At 36.8% G+C, this 27,520-nt stretch overlaps 1 protein-coding gene across 1 annotated transcript in view; it reads right to left on the bottom strand.

The window, feature by feature from the left end:
* Positions 1 to 27,520, bottom strand: part of TRHDE (thyrotropin releasing hormone degrading enzyme) — a 360,129-nt gene that overhangs the window by 110,986 nt on the left and 221,623 nt on the right. Inside the window, exon 7 of the mRNA XM_058673432.1 lies at positions 3,559 to 3,624. Coding sequence (XP_058529415.1) covers positions 3,559 to 3,624 — 66 coding nt within the window. The remainder of the gene's footprint in view (positions 1 to 3,558; positions 3,625 to 27,520) is intronic.

Below are 27,520 nucleotides of genomic sequence, written 5' to 3'. Positions count from 1 at the left end.
ACTCCATACAATGATAGCTGTGCAGATTTAATATTCAGATCATTAAGTGAAAACTTAATAGGGGATTACTCTTGCAATTTAGTTCACAAATTGTTCTATTTATTTCAGAAAGTTATCTCAAAGATATAAATCTCAAATTACCTAATCAGAAAACTATAATAAATAAATCTTAGATTCAGAGAATATGCAAGATGGAAAGAAAATTAAATAGTTGGTCCAATTCCTGCATTTTATAACTAAGGTCAAAAGTTAAGAAAAATTTTGTGACTTGTAGAATGTTCACTCCCGATTAGAACTGAAAATACGAATCAGTTCTCATAATTTATTCCAGTGATTCAAGTTTCCCTAAACATATCTGCTAATATTTTGGAAACAGTTATAAAGTGCAGTAGATAAACAAGCTTTGAAAAAATATAAACACTTCACAGGGCTGGTGCCTATGATGCCAGCATCCTCTATGGGCACCAATTCAAGTCCCAGCTGCTCCACTTTCAATCCCCCTCTCTGCTTATGGCCTGGGAAAGCAGCATAGGATGGTCCAACTCAGGAAACCTGGTGGAAGCTCCCGGATCCGGGCTTCTGTCTAGCCAAGTCTTGACATTAGTAGTAATTTGGGGAGTGAACCAGCACATAGAAGAGCTTGCTCTCACTCCCCTTGCCTCTCCTCTCTCCATTTGACTTTCAAATAAAAGCAAATAGTCATTAAAAAATAAATATTTCTGTGTTTTAACACACATTATTTATGAATGACACAAATGATCTTAACCAGAAGGGTTCAAGCTTGATTCAATGCAGGTTTACTTTTCAATTCAAACATTGAGACAGAAGTGAAATTATTGGCAGTTATCAAGGACCAATTTTATTTATGCAAATTATATTTACATATAAAACATATTTTCTAATTATGTAAAAACAAGAAGAATAAAGCAATTAAGTATCAAAAAAAAGTCAATAAGGCAAATCGGGCAAAAATGTACCAATAAAAATAGAGTTATTAAGAAAGTTGATTATTCAAAATGAGGATGGTTCTCTAGACTTTCTTATAACTAATCCAATGAGTCATAACCCTAGTAGAAATAGCCTTCTGAGTGTATGCCTAAGTTAAAATTTATAAGATATATGTATTTATTCATCCAAAATATTATAAATGATAGAAAATTTGTTAAATCTATACAAATAGCTTGTCAAAGAACATAAAAACAGACCTAGAAATCTACCACTTTCATATAACATATGTACCTATTTGTATAAAATGTTTTTCTTCTTCTCAAAAGAGGTTGAATTAGTCATAAACATTGCATAAAATTGAAAGATAACACAAATATTAGGTAGATAATAAGTCAAGGAAAAATAGCCACCACGGCACACTAGTCCTGTGTCTGTCAAGAGACCTAAGGTTTGAGTGTCAGAATAAAGGGAAAAAGAAAGGGAACAAGGACAAAAGGAAAAGGCAGATTAAAAATGTAATGTTCATAATTTGGCGTTATCCTTACCTGTAATTCTCACCTCGAGACCGATTGTAAATAATCAACTTTCATTTGTCAACACAAAAATACCCATGGTTAATGTAAAACAATAGATTTTTCCAACAGAGGTAAGCACTGACGGCCTAGATTAGCTCTTTCAACAACTTGTAAACCAAGACTCTCCAGAGCCTTGCAGATGGAAAGCATATTAATATCAACTCTGTGCCCACTCCACATCATGACATGAAGTGTCTGTTCAGGAGGTCATCTCCAGAATGCAACCCATAGATCTTCATGCACAAGAGATGATAATTTATCACCAAGACATAGGAATCTACTGTAAACTAATCCAAACTGCTGATGATACACTAAATCAGATTGAGTGATGAGTATAAATAAAGCTGCAAGCCCAGTCCTGAAGGATACAGATCTATCTGATCAATGAGATGTCACAAGGCAAATGAAATGCAATGTTGACAGAGTCCCTCCATTGAAAATTAAGCAAATCAACTGCCTGAGCACAAAGGCACCCATTAATGTATAAGGTTTAAATAAATGCTTAAAATGAAGAGAATCAGAAGGTGTAAAGTTTCAAATGAAATCCAACAAATTGGGTCAATAGAAAAGGATGCATTAAAGATGGATAACTATGGATAATTTAGCATACCACAGGAACCATAATTAAAGAAAGATGTTGTAAAAAATAATTTCCAAGTAATATTGACCAAATGTATTCCATTTGCTGGGCAAATGAAAACACTAGATGATGAAAAACAATGCAAAAATGTATATGGAAAATGATTCCACATCAACATACTACGAGAAAATGAAATTTAACTTTTGTTGCCCTTATGAAAGCTCAGATATTTTCTGATTTTGTCATGTTACAATTTCAATGGGAACAACAAAGAAGTGGGTGTAAGGCAGGCCATTCCTCTGGATAGTTTATATTCATGGAGAGTACTCCCTAAGGAAAAAAAATCCCAACTATGTGATCAGAACACAGCCTTTAGCAAATATGTTCAATGGATTCAGTTATTCAGAAGGTGTCCCTAATGGAAAGAGCTGATTAAAGGAAATTTCAACCCCTGCTGAAACAAATCTATAAAAATATTTTTCACGGGAAATTATTCTTGAAGACATACATTTTTCTTTGTTGCATTAAGTATCTATAGTTTGTCATAACATCTTTAACTCTTGATTTGTTTTATCTATCAGTTTATTTTAGGTAAAGATAGAATTATACTACTAAAATAGGACCTGATCCCAGATGTAGTTTATTTAAATTTCAAAATGAAAAGCTCACTAAGAGCAGATAAGATTGATTGCTCTCTCTGTCTTAGCATAATTGTATTTCAGGTGAACATCAATTTACTTTAAAGGACACTTCTAAGTAGCAGAATGCATCATAAATAATTCATCAATCACAACTACTAGGAACATGATTTACTTCAGCAGATTCAGTGAAATAAAAGCTTATTCTTCTATTTTTGTGTCTATTTAAAGAGTTTTAAAGTTTTCCTCATCTAAGAAGCCATTCTTACATCCATACTTCATATTCCATAACAGGGACGATAAATTGTTTCTTTTACTTCCTTTTTCAAAAACATACATTTTATAACTTAAAATATCTGGATGTCTTTGGAACACTAGCATGTCATTTGAAAAGCAGCAACATAAACAGTAGAAACACTGACGTAGCCTTAAGATATTCTTAAATACCTAATTCTACTAAGCCTAACACAATTTGATGTTAGCATAAACTTTTAAATGGAATAACAGCACAGTAGTCTTTCTGAAAGTCTTATCTAGATTATTTGGATGTGACAATCTTGATTGTCACTTCAATAAAAATGCAAAGTAAGCAGATTCTAAATTGAGTAACAGCTCAAGTTTTGTAAGCTCACAGTGTATTTCCAACATGTAACTATGATTTCTCATACAAAAAGATACTGCCTACCCTACATACCTTTAAGTTTTCCATCAAATTAAACAAGTTGGTATTAATGACTTTTAAACCATGAGTAATGTTAAAACATATACAAACACAGACAAGAAAAGAAGATAAAGGGAAAAAGTACATTTTACTTACTTGCAAACCCCGTTGAAAAACTGAATGGCCCATAAAATTCGCCAGCATTCTAATTAAAGCAGCACCCTGCAGGGAAAGACAAAATAAAAGGAAAAGAACTTCAACCAAATACACTGAGTTTAAGATTACCTTGCATTAATCAAACATGGTCTGCTTCATTTATGCTATGTTATATTCAAAATACTTAAGAACATACCAGTTAGTGAAAACTATTATATAGTTTCCTTTATAGGTCTAAAGGCTTTATCAAGTAAAACCTACAACTGTCAAACTAGGCTTTCCTGGAAATAATATCTCAGGCCTTAATACGATGTACTTAGGAAGTAATCAACATTTTATTTACCCATTGTATGTGACAAAGTTGGCAAAATATTATACTTTCACTTACAAACATTTTAAATGAAAAAAATACACGTCAATAAAAAATCACATTAAAAGATACCTTTGCAGTAACACAGATAGTTATTCTATCCTTATTCAATCAAAGACAGTTTATTTCTAAGTGTGGAAAGTTAAGAGTACCAAGAAGCTAAAATATTGGCTCAGTCATTCACTCAGGAAAATCATTTAAATCTCTAGTTCATGCTCCTCCTTTGTAACGTATAGAAAATAATAGTCCTGTTCAATGCAGTTGTTCTGAAGCTTAAATTAATATCAATAAATAAATAAACAAGCAAGCTGTTCAAGCTGAGTCAGAAAAATAGTTAAACATTATAGGGATGTTAAATATTAGCACAGCTTCAAAATAGCTAATTACTGCTATTTGTATTTACATATAAAACATATGTGATCAATATTTAGAGTAAAAGCACAAACTAAGTCTCACCTTGAGAACTCATTATAATGTAGTAGACCAATGCCAGTGCAAAGATAAGCATGAATTTAACATTAAATATTCCAAGGAATGATGGTTAAGCCTCAGTGATTCCAAAGGTATGTAAAATGTAAAAATAAGCTGAGCCTTTAAGTAGAGTCTAATACACATTACATTTTTTTAACCAAGTGCAGTGGATTATAAGTGACAAATGTTTAAATATAAATGGTCTCTTGCTTTTGGTGAGGAGAAACATTCCTATAATTATACTTCCTGCTCCAGATATATTACAAATGCACACATTGCAAAGAAGCCTCTCCTACAAAAGGGCCTCTTTTACAGGAGCATTATAAGACTCTCACATGGATTCGTTCATCTTGGGACTGGACTGCTACAGTCAGTCCAGAAACACAGTAGTAAACTGCTATAGTTTGATACTTAGATTGTTTCTAGACTTTAATGCACTACTACTACTGCTACTCAGGCTGCACAAATTAATCACCATTAGAGCAACATCTCAAAATGCTAACTGCTACTGAAAGTGCTCTCCAAATCAACACGTTATTCTCATGTCAACAAATGATGAGCCAGAAAATCATACTGTTTCACGCCTTTTGTGATATTCTCCATTCTACACTTTCTGCCCTTTGTTCTTCTCTTTGCTTCTTCTGCTTTATCTTCCATACACTTGTCCATAAAACATAAGCACTTATGATTCAATCCAGGGATCAGATTAAAATTCCCTCCAGGATCTATTCACTCTGCTTTTCCAATTTCCTTGACAAGTTCTTCTCATACACCTTCCAATCTAATTTACCTACCCTGAGGGTTGAAACTGTCAGTTCTTCAACAAAACTAACCTATGCTACCAGGCAAGTGGGACTCAGAATCTCAAGTAGTCAGCTCCAAACCTCCTGCTGAACAGAATGCCATCTTTGGATGTCTTACCTGTTCCCTTACAGTAACAATAACTTGGTCTCCTGTCTGCTATAAAGCTGTCAGTTTAGCACACTCTAATGACAAAAAGAATCCTATCTACTCATAGTTGGCTGTTAGTTAAGCTAGAGAATACTCACAAGAAACAAAATACAGAAACAAATAGTTATGCAGTATTAATTAACTCCTTTCTTATACTGTACATTTCAATTATTTTTTAGAAGTCATACCTTTCATGCCCACATAAGCATTTTAACATTCTCTTGAGTAGCTTTTATTCTCCTATATTTAACTAGCTTTTCTTTTCCAAAGCTAAATTTAATATTTCCCTATTTTATAGAACTTCAGACAGATGGGCTCTCCACCTGTCACCATTAAACCAACATATACTAAGTATCTGCTATGTATGGATTATAATGAAGATCACAACTCTCATATAGACATAACTCATTATAAACACTCTTTTACAAAAGGAAAACAGTAAACTGTCTTTTATCACACACCTAAAACATGTGTTCAGAAAGAAAACCTTATTTACAATATCATAATATATACATAGTTGTCATTTAAAATTCTAGACCCAATCAAACAAACCCAGATAATAAGGCAACCTGAATCACTATACATTTAGTAAATACACTGTTCCTGCAAGGTTTTTGAAACTCGAAGAAATAAAAATTAATGTGTTTGCTAATGTAAGACTATGGAGTAATTAACTTGTTAACATTTACAAATACTGCACAAAAGCAAACTTACTAACAATCACCATTTAGGAATTTGTATATTTGAAATATGTTTTCATTTAAATCCCCACCTAAAAGTTTAATCACTTGAACGCCTATCAGTCTTAGGGTTTAAATAGTAAACTCCAGAGAAAAACTGCTTCTCAGGACTTGATGTTGCCCTTTCCCCACGACTGGCTCTCAGTATAATAACACAACGCATGAGTCACATGTCTTTTTGGGTGGATTATCTTCACATATAGCAATTACTTTCAAAGATTTTATTTAATTTTACTGGAAAGTCAGATTTACAGAGAAAAGGAGAGACAGAGAGACAGATCTTCCATCCACTGGTTCACTCCCCAAGTACCCACAACAACTGGAGCTGAGTCAAGCTGAAGCCAGGAGCCTGGAGCTTCTTCCGAGTCTCCCATGCAGGTACAAGGTCCCAAAGCTTTGGCTAGCCTCAACTGCTTTCCCAGGCCACAAAGTTAAGGATAGGAATCAGCAACCATATGGGTTCTGGGTGCATACAAGGCAAGGACTTACAGCCACAACGCTACCATGCCAGGACCCTACTTCATAATTTTGTAGTCTAGCTATTTCAGCCAAGACACCTAGTTTATTACATCAGCTGGGTACTCACTGATAAGTAATCACTTTTAAATAATCACTTAGCAATCACTGTATTTTTTAACATATGCTTATTGAGTGTGCTTTTATGTTGAGCATCTTGTATAATATAAGCAGGAATGCCACAAATCTGTACTCAAGGACCTTAAAATCTCATAAATGAGATGAGATTCCATGCAATCCAAGATTAATAAGAAATAGCTGACTACATTCTACAAGCAGATGCGGTTTTCTTAGCAGACAAGAGGAATCTAAAAGTGGGACATTTATGTTGGATGCTGAAGTTTGGGTGGGTTCCATCAGCAAAGACAGTCAGAAAGCACCTGTGTGATACATCAGGAAAGATCTTAACAGTCAAGCAGGTGTGCAAGTGAGGAACAGATACAGGGAAGATGATGCAGAAGGATTCAGCGCATAAAGCCAACAGAAAGGAAATTCGAAAATAAGATGGGGACAGTCTTTAGAGCATTTTGAGTACTAAAGCTCAAGAATTTGCAAAAGTTAGAACCTAACTATGTTACACCAGAGAGAAAAAAAACAAACAAAAATAAATGATGGCAAAGAGGATAGGTTTCATGAATGCATTTCAGGAATAGAATACATATAAATTTGAATATTAAGGCCCAGGTAAGCTGAGGATGACAATAGCAGACATACAGGACTTAAAGGAAAGTGTTGGTTAGGTAAATAACAACTGGTTTAAAAAGGGCTGAGTTTGACAAACAGAAAATTTGAGGATCAGCAGTAGAAATGAAAATTCAGTGTGAGGGTATGGTTGAATACATAAATCGAGATTTGGAGAGTAGGAGACCACCAAGAGTGCTTAGGGCTTAGTGAGCACAAAAGAAAATCTTCTAATCTTTCTACACACAGAATATGATCTGAACTTCAGTGTTCAGAACACTCAGTATGTTAAGAAAAATCAAAGAAAAAATGAAAATTAAAATCAAAGCATGACATATAAAATTAAAATTAATCATTTGAAAAATATTATATTTTTTCAGAAAGGCAAAGTTAGAGAAAGCAAGGACAGATTTTTCTACCCTCTGGTTCACTTCCCAAATGACTGCAATGGTTGGACTGGACTGATCAGAAGTCTGCAGACAGGAGTTTCTTCCTGGTCTCCCATGTGTGTTCAAAAGTCCAAAGACCTGAGCCATCTTCTGTTGCTTTCCCAGCCCATTAGTGGGTATGGGGACTGAAGTGGAGCATCCAGCACCCATATGGGATGCCAGCACCATAGGTAAAGGCTCAGCCTGCTACACCATGGCACTAGCCCCTCTGAAGATTTATCTTTGGAGCAATGGAGAGAGACATACACAAAAGAGACATACACAGAGAGAAATTATATGAGCTCACTTACTCCCCAAATGGCGATAGCAGCTAAGTCTGGGATGGGCTAGCAAAAATCCCATCCTGATTTTTCACATGGCTGGCAGGAATTTGAGTACTTAGGTCATCATCCACTAATTTCTTGGGTGCATTTATAAGAAGTTAGATTCAAAGCAGAACAGCCATGATTTGAACTGGCAACCCAATACAGCATGCCAGAGTCATAAGCAGCAGCATAACCCACTGTGTCACAAAACTGGCACCAGCAGGTGACATTTAAGGGAGGTTTCTTTAAGTGGACTTGGGAGTACTAAAGCCAAACTGAAAACTAAAATGTAAAGAGAAAGCTAGGGACTTGTTCATATAAAGTGATTCTCTACTATTCTTTTTATGTATATAACAGAAGAGGGAACTGTGAAGCAAAAGATGACCAGGTAGAGACAGTGACTTGATCATATGTCATGGGTGGTGCAAGATTCCAGGAGGGAGAGATAAGATAATTTAGATTAGTCTTAAAGAAAAAGGCAATCTTCTGTAACACAGGACTGAAATAGAAAGTTGAAGTAAAGAAGAATAATAGTTTTAAAGTACAAAACACAAAAGTTAAGAACATTTACTACACAGAACAAAACAGAAGCTCCAAAATGTGAATGTAGTCTGTCAGACTCACCACTACAGACCTGTTATCAGAAACATTTCTGGCATGTAAAATGGCCTTCAAGAATTCATTACTTTAGAGGCATTATATCTGCTGAGACTCTAGCTTTTGTTACCTAATTAGGCATTCTGGATTTAAGTTCCTACAATATTGGGGTATCACACTAGTGACTACACTACCACCATTGGCAATCAACCTAAACATTTCTATTGTTTTATATGAATTACTCATAAAGCACTTGGGTTAGCATCAGGTATATAACAGGCATAAGAAAAATTATGTAGTTATTATTATTTTCATCATGTTTCATATTTGTCTTCAAAATAAAAGACATCAAATTTACAATATCTGCAAAAACATAAATATTTATAAATAAATTTAAACAAGGAAGTAAAAGGTCTCTACAGTGAAAAAGTTTCAAACCTTGATGAAAGAAATCATCAAGGAAACAAAAAGGCAGAAAGATGTCCCTTGGAAGGAATACTATCAGGAGCCAGTGTTATGGCACAGTGAATATGAATATTGGGAGAATAATGCTATGGCTAATGTTGACACTAGTACCAGCATAACATATGGCCAGGGAGCATCCCATATACGTGCAGGCTTGAGTCCCAGCTGCTCAACTTCCAACACTGCTCCCAAAAAATACACATGGGAAAGTAGCAGAAATTGACGTTAAGTCCTTGAGCCCCTGCATCCATGTGGGAGATCAAGAAGAAGTTTCTCTCTCCTACCCTGCAATTGGTCCAGCTCTGGCTGTTGTGATCATCTGGGGAGTAAATCAATTGATAGAAACACTCTCTCTCTCTCTCTCTCTCTCTCTCTCTTCTTCTCTCCCTCGCCTTTCAAATGAATAAAATATTTGAATTACTTAAAACAATAAGTTTAATGCAATTCCTATTAAATACCAATGACATTCTTTATAAAATTAGAAAAAAGAATCCAGAAATTCACATGGAATCATTAAGGACCTAGAATAAACTGACTCCAAAAAAGGAATATCAAGCTGCAGACATCACAATGCCTGACTTCAAAGCATATTCCCAAGCTATATTAATTAAAACAGCATGGTACTGGTGTGTGTGTGTGTGTGTGTGTGTGTGTGTGTTTACTCTTACTGCTGCAGCATCTACTACATTGAAGTCCTAATTTCTCCATTATAGCAGAAAGGTGATCCTCACCAGAAAAGGTGTACACAGCCTACTATTTAGTTTCCAATCAGCAATTCAGATCATAAGATTGTAGCTGAAATAGAGGTGCCCAATCTTCCAATCATGAAACTCATTTGACCCCTTCACTGGGGCCATAGCGCGTTTCCAGTACTCTCAGACAATGGCATTCAAACATCAGTTCATATTGAAGATACTTTAAAAAGTATTTGAAATAGAGTTATAGATCTCAGCTGGGAAAAAAATTACAAGAAACTCTCTTGAGGCAGAAAACAGCATCTAAATGAAAGCACCCAAGCCAAGCAATTAAAGCCAAATCACCATACACTGAAATGATCATACTTGGAAGGACAAAACGTGAGTTAAAATTAACAAAATATGAAACAAAGAAATGGTTGAGAAAATAAAAGGAAGACAAATATGGCACAGCAAGTTGAACTACTGATTGGGTTACCTGGTATTCTGTATCGGAATGCTTGAAATCCAGTTCTATCACCATTTCCAATCCAGTTTCATGGTCATACACATCCTAGGAGGTAGCAGGCAATGTTTCCAGTACTTGAGTCCCTGCCATATCGGTAGTAAATCTATGTGGAAAAGATGCTGGCTCCTGATTTGGGACTGATCTACCCCTGTAGTGTGTATGTAATGTGAGTATGGCCAGTACCATGATGTGTTCTCGCTCTCTCTTCTCTCTCTCTCTTTTTCTCTCTGTGAGTGTGTGTATACACTTCTGTCTGTCACTCTGTCTTTTGAATGAAGAAAAACTTTTAGAGAGGAAAAAATATATAGGATCTACGAAGATACAAATACAATATCAAGGCTCTTGGAAAAACGTTTCACATCAAAAACAAAAAAAATAATTCATGCAATGGACAATATTTGCAATAAAAATGGGCACATATATTGGTTAGAAAGTAATGGTATTACAGAACAAACATAGTTGGTTTTAAAATCTAGAATCAGAAGAGAGATTAAATTTAGAAATCTCAGATTCCCACAAAGAGCAAATAAATGTAGGTGGAAGAGACAAAGTCCATAAAAAAGAGTCCTGGCAACTTTAACAGAAGTTAGGAAAAGTAATCAAGTTCAACAGAAGAAATGGTGAATGATAACATAGCAAATTTAGATAAATAAAAATGTGGTTTCTATTAAAAATGCTTGAAACAGAATGGTATCACTGTAAAATGTGCTTGAGAAAGCAACTCAACTGAGATGAAGATTAACGGATATTAGAATATGGAATGTTTTTTTTTTTTATTAAACAAGAAAGGTTTGGTCAAGTGGTAGGAATGAACCCAAAACCACAATGGTATAAGAAAGAAAGGGAAAAAAAGAACTGAAGTTTTGTTATAAAGTAGTATCAATATGTAAAGATCCTGGGTGGATACAAGTCAAAAGAAATTTTACTAAGATAAAAATGTTATAATGTTGCATGCAGATAAGAGTAATTGAGTTGAGCAGTGAAACAAATGATTTAGGAAGAAGGAATTTGCTCTGCCTCAACAAACTGCTCAAGGAAGCAGAACAGGACAAACCCAATACCCTGTGAGGCCTCCTTCCTGCATCATGACACAGACACTCACCACTGAAACAAACAGCAAGAAAATAGAGTATATAGGAATTGACAAGTGGAATGTATGAGGTTAGAAGTGGGAGAATATTGATTAATATATTGCTTCTTGTTCAGTGAAATAGCAGTAGAGTTATGAGACAAGCATGAGGGATAACACAAAATGACCACTAAGGAAAGAAAAAAAATGGGTATTAGTTGTCTGCAAGAATGATAAATTGACTCAGCAAATGCAGATGCAGTATCGTTTATGCCAGCAATTTCTCTAGCAGGTGTCTGTACACTAAGCCAACACTCTCACAAGAACACAACAGGAAGAATGATGTTTGCTAGGGCTGGCGCAATGACATAGCAGTACCAGAATTGCATAGAAGTACCAGCTTGTGTCCCAGCTGCTACACTAACAATGCACCTCCCTGCCTGTGGCCTGGGAAAAGAGCAGAATATGACCCACAGCCTTGAGCTCCTCACACACCTGGGAGACCTGTAGAAAGTTCCAGGTTCCCTGCATCAGACCAACTATCGCCATTGTAGCTATTTTGGGAGTGAACCAACAGATGGAAGAGCTCGCTCTCCATAACTCTTTCAAGTAAAATAAATAAATCTTTCTAGTTTCTAACCATAACTTCTAATAGATGAAAGCTGAAAACAAACTTAAGTCATAAATAGGAGAGTGGATTTGTAAATTATACTCTATATTGTTTAGCAGTGAAGATAAATGACAGAAGTCTGAGTATGAAAATCTAGGTTAAACAAAAGTACCTCTGGTTGAGGATTATCTCTGGGAAGCAGAATGGGTTTTAGAAAAGGAAATAGTCAAGGGATCTCAAATACAGTGTCATTCCTTTCAAAAAACTTCATTTGATAAGATATTAATATTGGCTGATTAGGGTTTAAAGTGTATGTAGAACCTCATATTGTTGTATGTTTGAAAAATGTCTTCACTGAGATTTTTATCTAAAAATAACATAGATGTCTCTGAGGAAAGTGTTAACTAAAAAGCAAGTGTTTTGTAATTAATCTCAGTTCAGTCCCCTATGCATTTGTGTGTGTGTGTGTGTGTATTAGAAGCCAGTTGGATATTCTTTTTTTTTTTAAAGATTTATTTATTTTATTACAGTCAGAGATACAGAGGAGGAGAGACAGAGAGGAAGATCTTCCGTCCGATGAGTCACTCCCCAAGTGAGCCGCAACGGCCGGTGCTGCGCCGATCCGATGCCGGGAACCTGGAACCTCCTCCAGGTCTCCCATGTGGGAGCAGGGTCCCAAGGCCTTGGGCCGTCCTCCACTGCTCTCCCAGGTCACAAGCAGGGAGCTGGATGGGAAGTGGAGCTGCCGGGATTAGAACCGGCGCCCATATGGGATCCCGGGGCGTTCAAGGCGAGGACTTTAGCCGCTAGGCCACACCGCCGGGCCCAATCAGTTGGATATTCTGCCTGAAAATTAGACTACACCCTTCTTCTCTAGTAATTTATTAATATGCCTATTTTCTCAAGAATCCAAACCTTCAGTTTTATAGCTAATAAAAGGCAAAACATTCAAATATAACAGAAAGTTATCGATAAACTAGTTTATAAGCACATCTATATACATGCTTCATTTAAAGCTTCCTTTCCAATTTTACTTTATACATATATATATGTTAATACATACACATAGATGTGACATGTATTAAATATATCTAACATGTCAGCTCCTTCGTATTTTAAAAAAACATTCATCTATTTGAAAGGAAGAGTGACAATGAGGAAAAAAGGGAGCAACAGAGACAGAGAGAGAAGTTCCATTCCAACAGCTCATCACTCAATTAGCCCAGACATAAATCAGGAACTTTACCTGGGTCTCCCTGTGGATGCGACAGGCCCAGACCCTTGCCCCATCTCTTATCTTCTCGTGCACATCAGCAAGGAGTTGAGTCACAAGTACTTCAAGTGGGATGTGCAAGAGACAGCTTGACGGGTTGTACCCACGTGCCAGCTCCTCCATCATATTTTAATTGATGTGTTGAACAACAAATCAGTGGCATGACTTTGAATAAAAATATTTTCTTGAATTTTTCTCCTCATATAAATTCCTCTTCTAAATGCTGGCCTACATTTCCTTCTGAGAGATATTAAAGGAGGCTTCTGCCTGGTTTTTCCTCCCCTGATGGCCATTTTTTTCTGGTCCCTGGAACAGACCCTGCAGTTTGTTTCATATTTCTATCCAGGTTTACCATTTCTGAAGTGTCATAGCTATCTTAAACCAAAATCATAACTTATGGACCATGTTTCTAGCATGGTGATTTTCTAAGAAATATTGCCCAATTCAAGCCAGAGTTGGGAAGTACTCTCAAACTGTCCCATAACATTTGTTTTTCACACTTATCTCAACATATGACACTGTCATCTCTGAAGAATTTCTATTTAACATACAAATGTCATATATATGCCGAGGGGTCAGGAGAGCAGGGGCCAGATTCTGTGAAGCTCAGCATTTTGTTGCATTACTAGACATGCAATATGTATCTGATAAACATGTTACGAGTCATTACAGTAAGTGTAAAACATGAGCAGGAAACAATGGAGGATGAGAAAAATAGTAATATATATGTAAATATATAAAACAGCCATATGACTTGGGACAGGGGCTATACTTCATAAATATTCCTTGCTTTTTCTAGAAATCAAGCAATAGTGAGAATGTCGGGATAAAAATAATTGTGTAAACCTAGACACAGACTTTTCCTGTCTTGATTCTCCTCTTTTACTATATCTAAATACACAAATATTTCCCATATTTTGTACACTGCTTTAAAAATATTTTCTTGCTTAACCTCATGGATTTAAACATTAAATTATAGCCTTCACTTGTAAAAGGTTATTTTGCTATTTATGTTGAAGTCATAAAGACATTACTCCAAAATCCTGATACCGACATACCTTTCTCATTCTGTCTCAAGGAAGAACACTATCCAAGCGCATCACACTAAGAATGACACATGCACTATAGCAGGACCCTGGGTTGATATTGGTGGCGATTCCCCATCCCTGGGCACCCTGGACATTTGGGAGATTGGGTGTGGCTTCCTCTATCTCCCCAATCCCCCAGAGACAAGAAGAAATGGAGAATTAGGGAACAATGATTTCACTCACTTTTCCCTGATCCTCGATCCTTCCCACCCTGGTCAACCCTATAATTACCATTAAACAAATTTAAAAATTAATTTTAATAAGAATGATATTTGGAGGATAAGCCACATCAGAGGGCAGGCATTTCTATGTAATCTTCATGTTGTCAGAGGACATTTGTTTGCTGCTTATGAAAAAGAATAATTTTATGCTCCTTGAGAAAATGCCTGTGCTGCTTCATTTTTGAAAATAAATTTGAATTACTACATGTCATCAACAGAACATTTAGAATGTACAGTTATACCAGCCATATAAAATATCAATTACAAGTTTAATTACCAAGCCAAAAGAGGCTGGAGTATTCACATAATGTGTCTAACTATCTTGCAAAAAGCTGACAGAAAAGAAGCAACTGGTATAATGTGAGTTTCGATGAAAGATGAATTTATTTTTTAATATTTTAAATAGCTTCATTTGTTTAAATATTTGTTTATTTGTTTATTTATTTATTTAAAATGCATAACAACAGAGAGGGAGCAGCAAACCAAATATCTTTAATCTGCTAGCTACTTTTCAAACAGCTTCCATAGCAGGGCTAAGCCAGGCCAAAAATTGGAGCCAGGAACTCCTTCTGGGCTCCCTCCTGGGTGGTAGGGATGCAAGTCCTTGGACCATCTTCTACTGCCTTTCCAGACACATTAACAGAAACCAAAATCAGAACTCCAACTGGCATTTGGATATGTAGAATACTGGCATCATAAGCAGCAATCTAACTTATGTGACACAGAAAATTTCACAAATAAATTACGTGAAAGGGGCGGCAGACTGGCTCAGCCAGCTTGTCCTCTGCCTGCTGGTCCTGGCTCCCCATATGGGCACCAGTTCTAGTCCCAGCTGTTCCACTTCCAACCCAGCTCCCCATATATGGCTTAGGAGAGCATCAGAGGATGGTTCAAGTCTGTGGGCCCCTTTACCCACATGGGAGAAGCTCTTGGTTCCTAGCCTCAGATCAGCTTAGCTACGGCTAGTGCCAACTGGGGAGTAAACTGGCAGATGGAAGATTAATCTCTCTCTCTCTCTCTCTCTGTAAATCTGACTTTCAAATACAAATGAATAAATCCTTTTAAAAAAAGTCAGAAAAAGTAAGAATAAATCAATCAAGCCAGAAGACCAGAGAAGAATGTGTATTCTTGCTACCTATTATTCAGAATCCCTGTTCAGAGTTGCCATTATATTGGGACATAACACAGAAAAAAGGCTGTTTCGTTTTGTTACCTGGAAAGGAGAGAACCAAATTCCTAATAATACATTTCAAATACAAGATAGTTTAATATGGAGTAGATGTGGCCAGTTGATTTTCAACTCCACTGAGGGTTAAAACAGCAGCCATAGGAAAAAAAAATAATAATAAAACAAACCACTAAAAGGAAGAGGAATTAGTCTTGAACCACAAAAACCTTACTACTTGAATTACAAAAGCATCAATGAAACATGTAAATTGTGTTTCAAAGGGTAAGCATTTAAGTACTAATCTTCTAGAAAGCAGAGTATTTTCTAGAATTTTTCACAAATAGCTGTGTATGGACCCTTGACAAGCCTGTCCCCAAATCGTAACAGTCTCCCATGTCCTAATTTTTCTTCTAACTCAGCCTCCCATGGATCCAGCCACTACTCCACAATCATTGTCTCAAGGTTCACAGTACAGCTCTGAGGGAAGCTTGTGAGCTAAACATTTCCAACTCGTCTCTTGCTCTCATTGTTTCTTCTCTCTGAATCCACTGTTCCTGTTCTCTCTCTCTCTCTCTCTCTCACACACACACACACTTTCTGACTCAGAGATAGATAGGGAGATATACAAATACAGTAGAACACATACACCGGATTGCAGTTTGGTCTTTTAGTTGAGAAATCCATGTCCCACATCCGAGTGCTTGAGTGTGACACAGGGTCTGGCTCCTGACTCTGGCTTCCGACCAATGCAGACACAGGGCACTGGTGATGGCTCAAGTGATCGGGTCTTCACTTATCATCTGGAGATCTGTATTGACATTTGAGTTTCTGACTTTGGTCTCACTTTAGCCTTGAAAATTATGATCAACTGAGAGTGTAACAGCAGACTGAAGATATCTATCTATCTATCTATCTATCTATCTATCTATCTATCTATCTATCTATCTATCTTATCCCTCTCTGTCTCAGTCTCTTCATCATTTTCTCTCACTGCCTTTCAACTAAATAAATGAACAAAAATTAAGAGAACACACATTGAAAACCAACAGAGGCCTTGTAGTATCTCAAGATTTCATGTGATGATATGTGGCAAAGAAATCCAAATCTAAATGTCGGTGACATTATCCCAAGGTGTATAAGGAAGAGTATTTCATTTTACTATTAATTACCTTATTAAATTAGCATTTAAATATTTCATTATACTACATCATTATTATTAGAAATGATATTATTAAGAGTGAGTAACCTCAGGGGAAAATTTAACACAAATGAGTTTAAGAATGGAATTAAAAAAAAAAATGTTTGGGCCCAGTGCAACAGCCTAGTAGCTAAAGTCCTCGCCTTGCATGTGCCAGGATCCCATATGGGTACCAGATCATGTCCTGGCTGCCCCACGTCCCTTCCAACCCCCCACTTGTGGCCTGGGAAAGCAGTCAAGGATGGCCCAAAGCCTTGAGATCTTGTATCTGCATGGGAGACCCGGAAGAAGCTCCCAGCTCCTGGCTCCTGGCTTCAGATCAGCTCAGCTCTGGCCATTACAGCCAAATGGGGAGTGAACCAGTGGATGTAAGATCTTTCTCTCTGTATCTCCTCTCTGTATATCTACCTTTCCATTTAAAAAAAATAAAAAATGAATCTTTTAAAAAAGACTGTTTCTATCTAAAGAGCAATGTAATTTTTTCATGATGAATAGAGATTTCAGGCATTCAAAACTTACTTTTTTAAAACACACATATATTCAAGAGACCTTTCTTGTAACTGACATCAAAGTGAAATAAATCAGAGCATATTTTATTCACAGAGTATTTGGTGGAAGCATCCAGATCCAAACACACATTAGTATAAATATTGACTGGGAGGATAAATGCATCACCAGAAGCTAGTAAAAGATTCCTCTTATTAAAGAAACTCAAGTAAACAGGACTTGGGACTTGGAGGTCAGTTCTCTAATAAAGTTAGGTACACTTTCCACATGAACAGTATCCAATAGATATAACCCTAAATAATTACGTCCTTCCTAAGTGTTCAGCATTGTCTTTTTTCCCATGAAAATCAGAATGCATAGGCTACCTACTTGTTCAGGAAAAAAAATGTTGCCGGGCTTTCTTTTACAGCAGAAGTTTTATACAGTAGTGTGCTGAGCATCTCATATGTTCTGACACCACTGACAAGGACAAAAGCAGAGTCTATTTTTTCATTAAACAACCGTACGAGGAAATCTTCAAGGATGGGCTCACACAAGAGGCTGATGAGATTATTTACACAGATGGGCCATCACTGAGTTCAAGAACAATATTGAATAAAGGCAGGCTTTGCAAACATCATTCTGCCATAAAGCTGAATTTGTCGTCTTACTAGGTCCATAATAAATAAAATATGTAATGCAAGTGAATAACAGCGTAACTAGTACTTTGATCACCGCAGTTAATCTGTATAGGAATGGTCCAATTTGAGACCTGTACTTTGTTTCATCACTCATAAATATGCAAAGAAGAGAAATGTCTTTTCTAGGGCATGGACTTGATAAGTGGGTGACCGTGTTTTGAACTTCATTGTGGGGTTCATCCATACATGACATGATTGATTTATTGCAAGATAAGGGAATTATATTTCTATATTGATATTTGCCAGATAAGGGAAAATAATTACTTGAGTACAGTTTTATACCTTTCCTTTTCTGCTATTCTAACTTCACAGAAAGTTTTCAGAAAGAAGAAATGCCTGGATTACAGTTTCATCAAGCCATCTTCCCAAGAAAATTAGGCTATTCATGCATTTTTGATTGACAAATGAACTACTTCCTGTCTTGCTCTGCCACTAGACAAGCAGAAGTCATACTGGAGCTTATATACTCTTGTACAACATTGTAATAGCATGGGCAGTAGCTTTAGGAGTGAGGACCTGAAACCTCTACAAGTGACTCAATGAGGTAAATGCTCAAATTTTATGACCAGCCCTGCTTGTAAAACAGAGGAACAGTTTTCATCACTTGAGTTGAAAAGGAAAAACTATTGCAGAAATGGCATATCACAAATCACACCCTAGAAGCACCACCTTTCTAAAAAATTCTCAAGACACATACCAGAAATTAGTAATGCTCTTGCTTCCAGGAATCCGTGAGGAAGCCAAGCATAGGCCAAGCAAACATCTGCATCATAAACGTTATTATTTCTTGACTGTGGCCCCAAGTTTGTTTCTTTTGTTCTTTTTGCCTGACACACACACATACACCCACACACTATTATATATTATATATTATATCTTGTATATTATATATTATATATCATATATTATATAAGTTCATATTTAAAAATAAAACCAGACTGTTGCAACTATGGGAGGCATTCATTCTAATCCCTGGTGATTGAGTAAGCTTTCATTTTAGAACTATTAAGGTCAACTGAACTTTCTTAGGATTTAATAGGAAACAAATGTAAAATGCAAAAAAGCAAGCTACTCTGCTGTCCCTATGTCTTGGGGAACATAAACAGTGTTCTGTTTCACTCGTGGCAGATTTCTCACGTATTAGATAGGCAGCATCATGGCTTCTGCCTGCAACAGGGTCACCAAAAAGAGACATTGAAATGAGGTGATAAAAAAAATGGTCCCAAAGCTATAGAAATGTTTTCTCAAGCAGACATGGGAAACAGTGAAAGATTTAGCTCTTAAAGGAAACAAGCATGGAATTAGGAACAAAAAGGCCATAAAGGGGCAGATCAATGGTCTGTCAGACCACGAGTTGTCTGACAAAGGCATCAAGGGAGGCAAAGGGCTGGCTTATGCTTGTTGCCTTCCACCGCCTTCTTCTCGGAGGTTGCTTGAACACTCCTGGCTTCTGCATCAGGTTTATCTACGAATCACAGGACACCAGAAATCCGGAGTATCACTTGATGCTTGCGGAAAGTCATTTCGGATCAGCGGAAGTGGTTTTAGTCTGCAGTATTTTCCAGGAAGGTTATGAATATATCAAATGAAAGAACTCTTTAAAAAGTAACAGGAGCATTTAATAAGGCATGACTTCTTCTTAATAGTACAGAGGCACATGTGTTTCTCATTTCATACTAAATGTTTCAAATAAAAAAAGATATTGCGAGTCAGCAATTATCCGGAATCCGCACCAAGTATAAACTAACTCTGCACCACTACCTTAAAGCTACTGGAAATTTGGAAGGCAGAATTAATCACTGTTAAATTCATTCAAACTACAGTACTTAGTTTTTCTCAACTATCTGAGAGCCACTTCACTACGGGATGACTAGGATATTCCTAAGGCATTCCTTCTAAAAGGGCTACTAAACAGAAACACACAAATGGGCCTGGCGGCGTGGCCTAGCGGCTAAAGTCCTCGCCTTGAACGCCCCGGGATCCCATATGGGTGCCGGTTTTAATCCCAGCAGCTCCACTTCCCATCCAGCTCCCTGCTTGTGGCCTGGGACACTGCACCCACATGGAAGACCCGAAAGAGGTTCCTGGTTCCCAGCTTCAGATCGGCGCGCACCGGCCGTTGCGGCTCACTTGGGGAGTGAATCATCGGACGGAAGATCTTCCTCTCTGTCTCTCCTCCTCTGTATATCTGACTTAGTAATAAAAATAAATCTTTAAAAAAAAAAAGAAACACACAAATAATTATAAAATGTGATAGCTTCACTGGAAAAGAAAGTCATTTGATACTAAATAAACAAAATGATCTCAAAACACACAAAATAAAAGAATAAGCAGTGTAATGTGAATAAAACAGCAATATCTGAATCCCATTCTCACCACTTCCTCAGCATCATTTAAAATTGAGTTTATCATTTGTGACATAAACATCTTTTAACATGTCAACCATACCATACTACCCCTACGCCCACTCCAAAATGAAATAAAAGAAGCATGTTTGCACTTTAGGTAATACTTAAATCTTTGTGTTTATTTTTAACAAATGTGACTATTGAGACAATTTCAGCTTCTCTAATTCAGTCACGGATGCTCTTTCAAGATGAAAGTGATAGGGCAATAAATGTTCACACGTTTCATCTGACAATTTTGGAGCTAGAAAATAATGTAGGGAAAATGTAAACAAGACATAAGCATTCAACTACCTGTCCCTTACTTTTGCTTCAGAATACAGTCCTCACGAAAAGAATACAAACTCCCAATTCTCTACTGTAAGCTAAATAGCTGCATCCTACTCTAAAATGGTAGCAGACGCAGAATATCACTAAACTGCATAGAATAATTGGCTTACAGAAGCCTGACTATGCTTCTAAGAGTTACTGAGACCTAAGCAGGATTCCATCCAAGCCCAATGCGCATCTCTGCATAGTGTCCACTGCAAGACAGTTCTGGCATAGCGCTTTCCTAAGGACCGGGAGGCTGTCAGGTTAAGTACAAAAGGGAGTCAGCTAGAAATAAGCTATATGTTGCAAAAACAAGGATTAATGAAAAGACAAAGCATCTCCAAGAAAATGAGAAAGGTAGACTCCTCAGGAAATTAAAAATATGAAGAACAGTTTTCTTAAAGAAATGAAAATGTATTTTAAGGAGTTTTATCTTAAGCTTGTTTCAAAAGAAAGAAGCAAAAATTTTGAATGAAAGGCAGTTATCTGAACAAATGAACAACCTTCTGTTCCATGAAAGTGAACACTTATTTGTTCAATCACACAAGAGGACAGAATGATCGAGATAAGCTAAGATTGAAATACGCCTTGCTACTTTTGAGTTCACGAACTTGGGTCACAACATGTAACTGGCTTAGGCTTTAGACTGACGTCAGGTTCAAAAAGCATAATGTCTGGTAAAATTTCAGGAACATAGTAAGAATTCAATAAGTAATAACCATTAATAGTAAAAAATACATTGCTTTTAAAATTAATATTGCTTTATGTTTAAGCTTTTAGGATGGTAATAAAAGAGAATAAAGATAATGAACCTGTGTCCTGTTGGTAGCTAAGATTTATTATGTTAAGACAAACAAAGTCTTAAATCATACTCAGAGCTGTGCACAGGAAGTTGAGCCTGGTGTCCCTGTGTTACCCATTCTCACTCCCAATCCTATACATACATACATCTCTGGCATAGTTCTCATAGCCTTGTCTCTCCACATTGCATTTTGTGAATCCCCATTTAATTCATTCAAGCAACAGTATTTTTCTCATTATTTGTATGTCGCTTCTAAGGCATTCATTCTAAAAGGGCTACTAAACAAAAATACATACAAATAACTATAAAACATAAGCTTCAATGGGAACGAGACACTTGTTTCAGTTTTAACTTCTAACTTATACCTCTCTTTAGCTCTTTTTAGACTTTGTGATAAACTCTTCTATTGTATTTCCTATTTAACATATTTATTACATTTCCATTTCTAGGAATCTTAATTAGTTTTTAAGATTTTTTTATACCTTGTTTTATATCTTGAAGCCTCTTATTTTCCCAGATTAATATGGTTTGTACTCCACAAAATACTCAATGTTTTAGTCACACGCACAATTGAGTCTGCTCTTACCATTATCTACCAGCCCGTACACATGCAAACACGTTTCCTGGTGTGAATATTGATTTTTTTTTTTTTACCAACTGCTCTTCTGCCTTGTGATTTATCTGCAGAAATCTTTCGAAACAAGATATGAAGGTGAGTTTTTCTGGCAAGCATTTGTCTTCGTTTGGGCCTGGTATCTGGGGAGAACTCTGATCTGGAACCAACCCTTTTTAATTAAATCCTGGGTTGAGATTTCCAGTGTACCAAGGTACTTTTCACTTGAGATTCAATACTAATCAAGGGTTGCTTGGACTTGCAAATTTTTTGGAAGAATTTGTCTTTCCCTCTTCACTTGCTGCCAAAGTTTATAACAGGCGGTGTCTCTGAGCTCCCTGAGGATGGGGGCAGGATTACATCTGGCTCAGGTGGCTGTAAAGGCAAGCTTTTTAAGGTCCTGCCTTTTACGGAGGTCTCTCATTAAACTTTCACCTTCCTCTTTGTCGTCTTTGCCTAACTCTGAGAATGTTAAAAACTGCTCCTCAAATTCTTTTGTTTGAGAATCTGCTGTTAAGAAAAAAGCCAGGTTCAGCAATAGAAAAAAAAATATCTGTATTTTAAGGGGGCAAACATCGTGTATGGAGTCACAGTTAAGCCTTCTAATGCTAGTTACAAATGCAATTCAAAAAGGTGAAAGACATTGCATTTCTGAAAGTAGAAAAATCTGCAACGTGATTTTGGTGCTACAAGGAAATATCTAACAGCATGAATGATAATAGATGTAATGAACATTTTGCTTCCAGATAATTTTCTCAGTAGGTCTTTAAATGGCCCTGAAAATTCTATAGAAAGACTTGTGAATATGTATCCAAATAAATTTTCATCACTTCAAAGGAAAATAGCAAACTTTAACTTAAGAAAAGCTATGTGAGTTAATCAGAAATGTTTTATATCAATCTCATAGTCATTGACCTGTTTGAAGCAGACTTTCTGGTTTAGACTTCACTATGTTTACTAAAGAAGAAAAGTGTTTAATACTTCATAAAAACAAGGCTTAATAATACGTGGGTCACATGAAAAAGAAATACTAACACTGGAGTGCGCATGTGATACTGTGGGCCAAGGCACTGCCTGAGATATTCACATCCTTTTAGAGCTCGTCTGAATCCTTACTACCCCACTTCTGAACCAGCCTCCTGCTAATGTGCCTCGGAGACCTGGGCTCTTTGCTTAGGTGTTATTTAGCACCAGTTATTGCAGACTTTCGGGCAGTGACCCGGTAAATGGAATCCTCTCCATCTCTCTATCTCTCTTTCTCCTTCCCCCCCCCCCTTTCCTCTTTCTCTGTGTAGGTATGCATGCACACATGTATCTGTCGATCTTTTTAATAAATAAATAAATCTTAAAGTAGAAATAGTAATTAAAGAGAACCATAGTGGTACAACAATTGGAGGCCAACTCTGAACTTTATACTTAAGACTGATAACCATAAGACATTTGAAAATGCTTATACTGTATTAATGTACAATGTGTGGTTGAATAAAATCGGCATGTGGTACACGGAGGAATGCGTCTAATATAGCTATAAATGCATTTATGATTACTCCACAAGAAAATTACATTTAACCTCTTCAAAACTATTCAATCATAATTATATAAACTGCTTACATTGTAAATACCTTCATTTTGCAATTTCTGAGCTTCTCATAAAAAGTTTTATTTCTGTTCTTATCCTGCTTTGTTTATTTAATTTACAAAATGTCAATCCCTAGATCCAGACATTTTGCTTTCTTTCCCTCTAAACAACGATCATTGCTAAGCTGTTCTTTTATAACAAATGCTAACATGGCTAAGGGGTTGTGCTGCTCATTTTCTTACAGAATGAACCTATCTTGTTTCAAATTCCAGTTCTGTGACGTCAAATCTAATTTTTTTTGCTCTAAAGTTTACCTTTTCGTACTTCCTAACTATTTGTATCTATTTCAATAAGTTCTTGTGATTCATAAATTGATCATCCTTAAGAGACGGTTTGTTTGTAAACACCTGAGATTGTAAATGTCCCTTTCAACAGTTTTTTGCTACATCTCATAAGAAATGATGTTCTAGTTTTAATTGTAATTTCTCCAGAGCCACATGGGTCATGTAGCAGAGACTGATATGTTCAGACATGGAGACAAAGCACAGCATGTCTCTATGCATCCAGACCAAAGATGGGCTCCCAGGGAAACAGCTGAAATTGTCCTGACAGTAGGATGCTGGACTCTCCAACATTGTCCATGCCCACAATGTCAGGAAACACCTCAATAAGAGTATGATGGACTTATGACTGTTCATGAAGGCCCACTCATTGCAATACCAGAGGGGAAATCAGCAGGCGGGCAGTGCGGGAGAGAAGCTTAAGGAGGGAGACAGGAAATCACAGAGCCTATGGAACTGTATCATAAAACAATACTTTTTTTTTAAAAAAAGAATCTTGTCATAGAAAATCTATTCAAAATGTTATGACCTTATTTTCTGAGTACATTTTAGGGGATTGTCCGTATACATGAGCTAGTTCACATGTAACTATTTAACTTTTTATTCTAAATTTTTCTTTCTTCACTGGATATCCTGTATGAAAAATGTTAATATCTGGGACTAGCACCATGGCTTAACAAGTTAACCCTCCACTTGCAATGCTGGTGTCTTATAATGGGTCCTGGTTCTAGTCCTGGTTGCCCCGCTTCAGATCCTGCTCCTTGCTAATGTGCCTAGGACAGCAGCAGGAGATTGGTCAAAGTCCTCAGACCCCTAAACTCATTCAGGAGACAAGACCAAGTCTGAGACGCCTCGCTCTGGACCTATCCAGCTCTGAGTCTCACATCACTTAAGGAGTGCTCCAGTTCATGGAAGATCTTTCTGTCTCTCTTCTTCTCTCTTTCTGTAATCCCGTCTTTCAAAGAAGAGTAATAAAAAGGTAAATCTTCTAAAAAAAAAAAAACTTTCAGATCTATAGGCCTCCTGACTGAATGACCTTGTGCAATTAATGAAGCCCCATTTTTTCCAAAGATGTATTACAGCTGCCTCTGAGTCTAATGGAATCGGAGCCAAATTTGTAGAGTTGCAGCTGAATGTGCTATTGAAAGAATATTCTATATATTGCCACTCATTCTGATTGAATTGCTAACATTTTATCTCTGATTATGATTAAGTCTAGCATGAGCAAACCACTGTAAAAGTCATTAGAAATAAACATTTCACATAAGCAAACCACTAAGAACTAGAACTGTCTGACCCTTCGTCTCTTGTATTCTATGATCACCACTCTGGCTTTCACAAAGACAACAGAAGAAGAGCTGAATACACTGCACAGTTTTAAGGATTTTAGCCAAGTAAAAAAGACACTGGGCAACAGAAGAATTCAGAAGCAGCTCTATAAACCAATAGCCAACAACAAAACAGTGACAGAAAAGAAGGTAACAATAATTCTGAAAATGTGATTAATCCTTCACTATAATTTCACATGTGTGTTATCTATTTTTAATTAATACATTTTTCAGATTTTTTTAAAGATTTATTCATTTTATTACAGCCAGATATACACAGAGGAGGAGAGACAGAGAGGAAGATCTTCCATCCGATGATTCACTCCCCAAGTGAGCCGCAACGGCCGGTGCTCGCCGATCCGATGCCGGGAACCAGGAACCTCCTGCGGGTCCCCCACGCGGGTGCAGTGTCCCAAAGCATTGGGCCGTCCTCAACTGCTTTCCCAGGCCACAAGCAGGGAGCTGGATGGGAAGTGGAGCTGCCGGGATTAGAACCGGTGCCCATATGGGATCCCGGGGCTTTCAAGGCGAGGACTTTAGCCGCTAGACCACGCCGCCGGGCCCCATTTTTCAGATTTTTAAGAGTAAATGCCAAATCAGAACATGCCACAGAGAGAACTATCGCCTATTAAAAACAGGTCTGTCATAAATATTAAGATTTAAGCTAGAAAATTTAAAAAAGCAAATTTTGATGAATCGAACACATATGCAAAAGAAAGCTTGCTTCCACCAGCAAAATGCAGAAACTAACAATTTACAAGTAAGCATTAAAGGCATTCATTACAAAAATAGCAACAGTATTATCTTCTCTCACAATGCACATTTTCCTTTTTTTAAGATTGATTTATTTTTATTGGAAAGTCAGATATACAGAAAGGAGGAGAGACAGAGAGGAAGATCTTCCATCCAATGGTTCACCCCCCACAAGCGGCCTCAATGGCTGGCGCTGAGCCAATCCGAAGCCAGGAGCCTCTTCCAGGTCTTCCACACGCGGATGCAGGGTCCCAAAGCTTTGGGTTGTCCTCGACTGCTTTCCCAGGCCACAAGCAGGGAGCTGGATGGGAAGTGGGGCCACCGGGATTAGAACCAGCGCCCATATGGGATCCTGGTACGTTTAAGGCGAGGACTTTAACTCCTACACTATTGTGTCAGACACACAATGTACATTTTCTTTACAAGGCAAATAGTATTTGTTTTATATGGCATTGATTCTGATCCAGTATTATGAAAATTCAAGTTCAAAGACAAAATTCACTGGTATCAAAGAGAAAGAATCACTAAAATATGATGTGTCTGAAAATTGTTCTGTTGATCACTTATTTTTCACAACTTAGCTTTTCAGATCTTCTCTCAGAAGGAAGAAGTTTGCTTTCTTTTCCACTCATACTTCCAAATTTACAATAGAGGGGGAAACTGAATAACAGACACAAACGTGGGGATACAAATTAGTACCTAATAAACTGTGACATGTATTTTATATTTACTATCATTACCATCAAGCCAAGATCAAGTAGGAATATTTTCAGTAATTCTCCAATTTGTTTAAGTAACTTAGGCTTGGGTTTTTTATTTAATTTTTAAATAATATCAATGAAAGAAGAGTTTATAATCTTTGATAGTTCATATTGAAATGCTTGTCTTTCACGTCAGAAGTTCTTATTAATATTAATCAAAATTCTTCCTGTAACATGAGGCCACTTATCTACCATGACATTCATGTTGATAGAAGTAGTAAACAGGTTTCAGTAATGACTGTTTATGTATCAGTGCCAATTATTAAGTCATCTCAGTCTTCTATCCTTTAGAGTGTAGATATATATGTTCTTTAGCTTTTTACAACAGTCTTTCTTTTCAAATGTTTCAAAATCAATCTGCCCTCTCCCTCCCCTCCCACTTTCTCCCTTTCTGCTTCCCTCTGCTTTTTCCCAGTTTACCTAATTTTTCTCAATCACCCAAGCCTACTCATTCATAACTATGACTTGCAATTACTTCCCAAATTTTGTAATTTATTTTTCATTTT

The sequence above is a fragment of the Ochotona princeps genome, chromosome 15, assembly GCF_030435755.1.
Source record: "Ochotona princeps isolate mOchPri1 chromosome 15, mOchPri1.hap1, whole genome shotgun sequence".
In the NCBI taxonomy this organism is placed as follows: Eukaryota; Metazoa; Chordata; class Mammalia; order Lagomorpha; family Ochotonidae; genus Ochotona; species Ochotona princeps.
The sequence above is the reverse complement of the archived record's forward strand: the minus strand, read 5'-3'. Positions and strand labels throughout refer to the sequence as shown.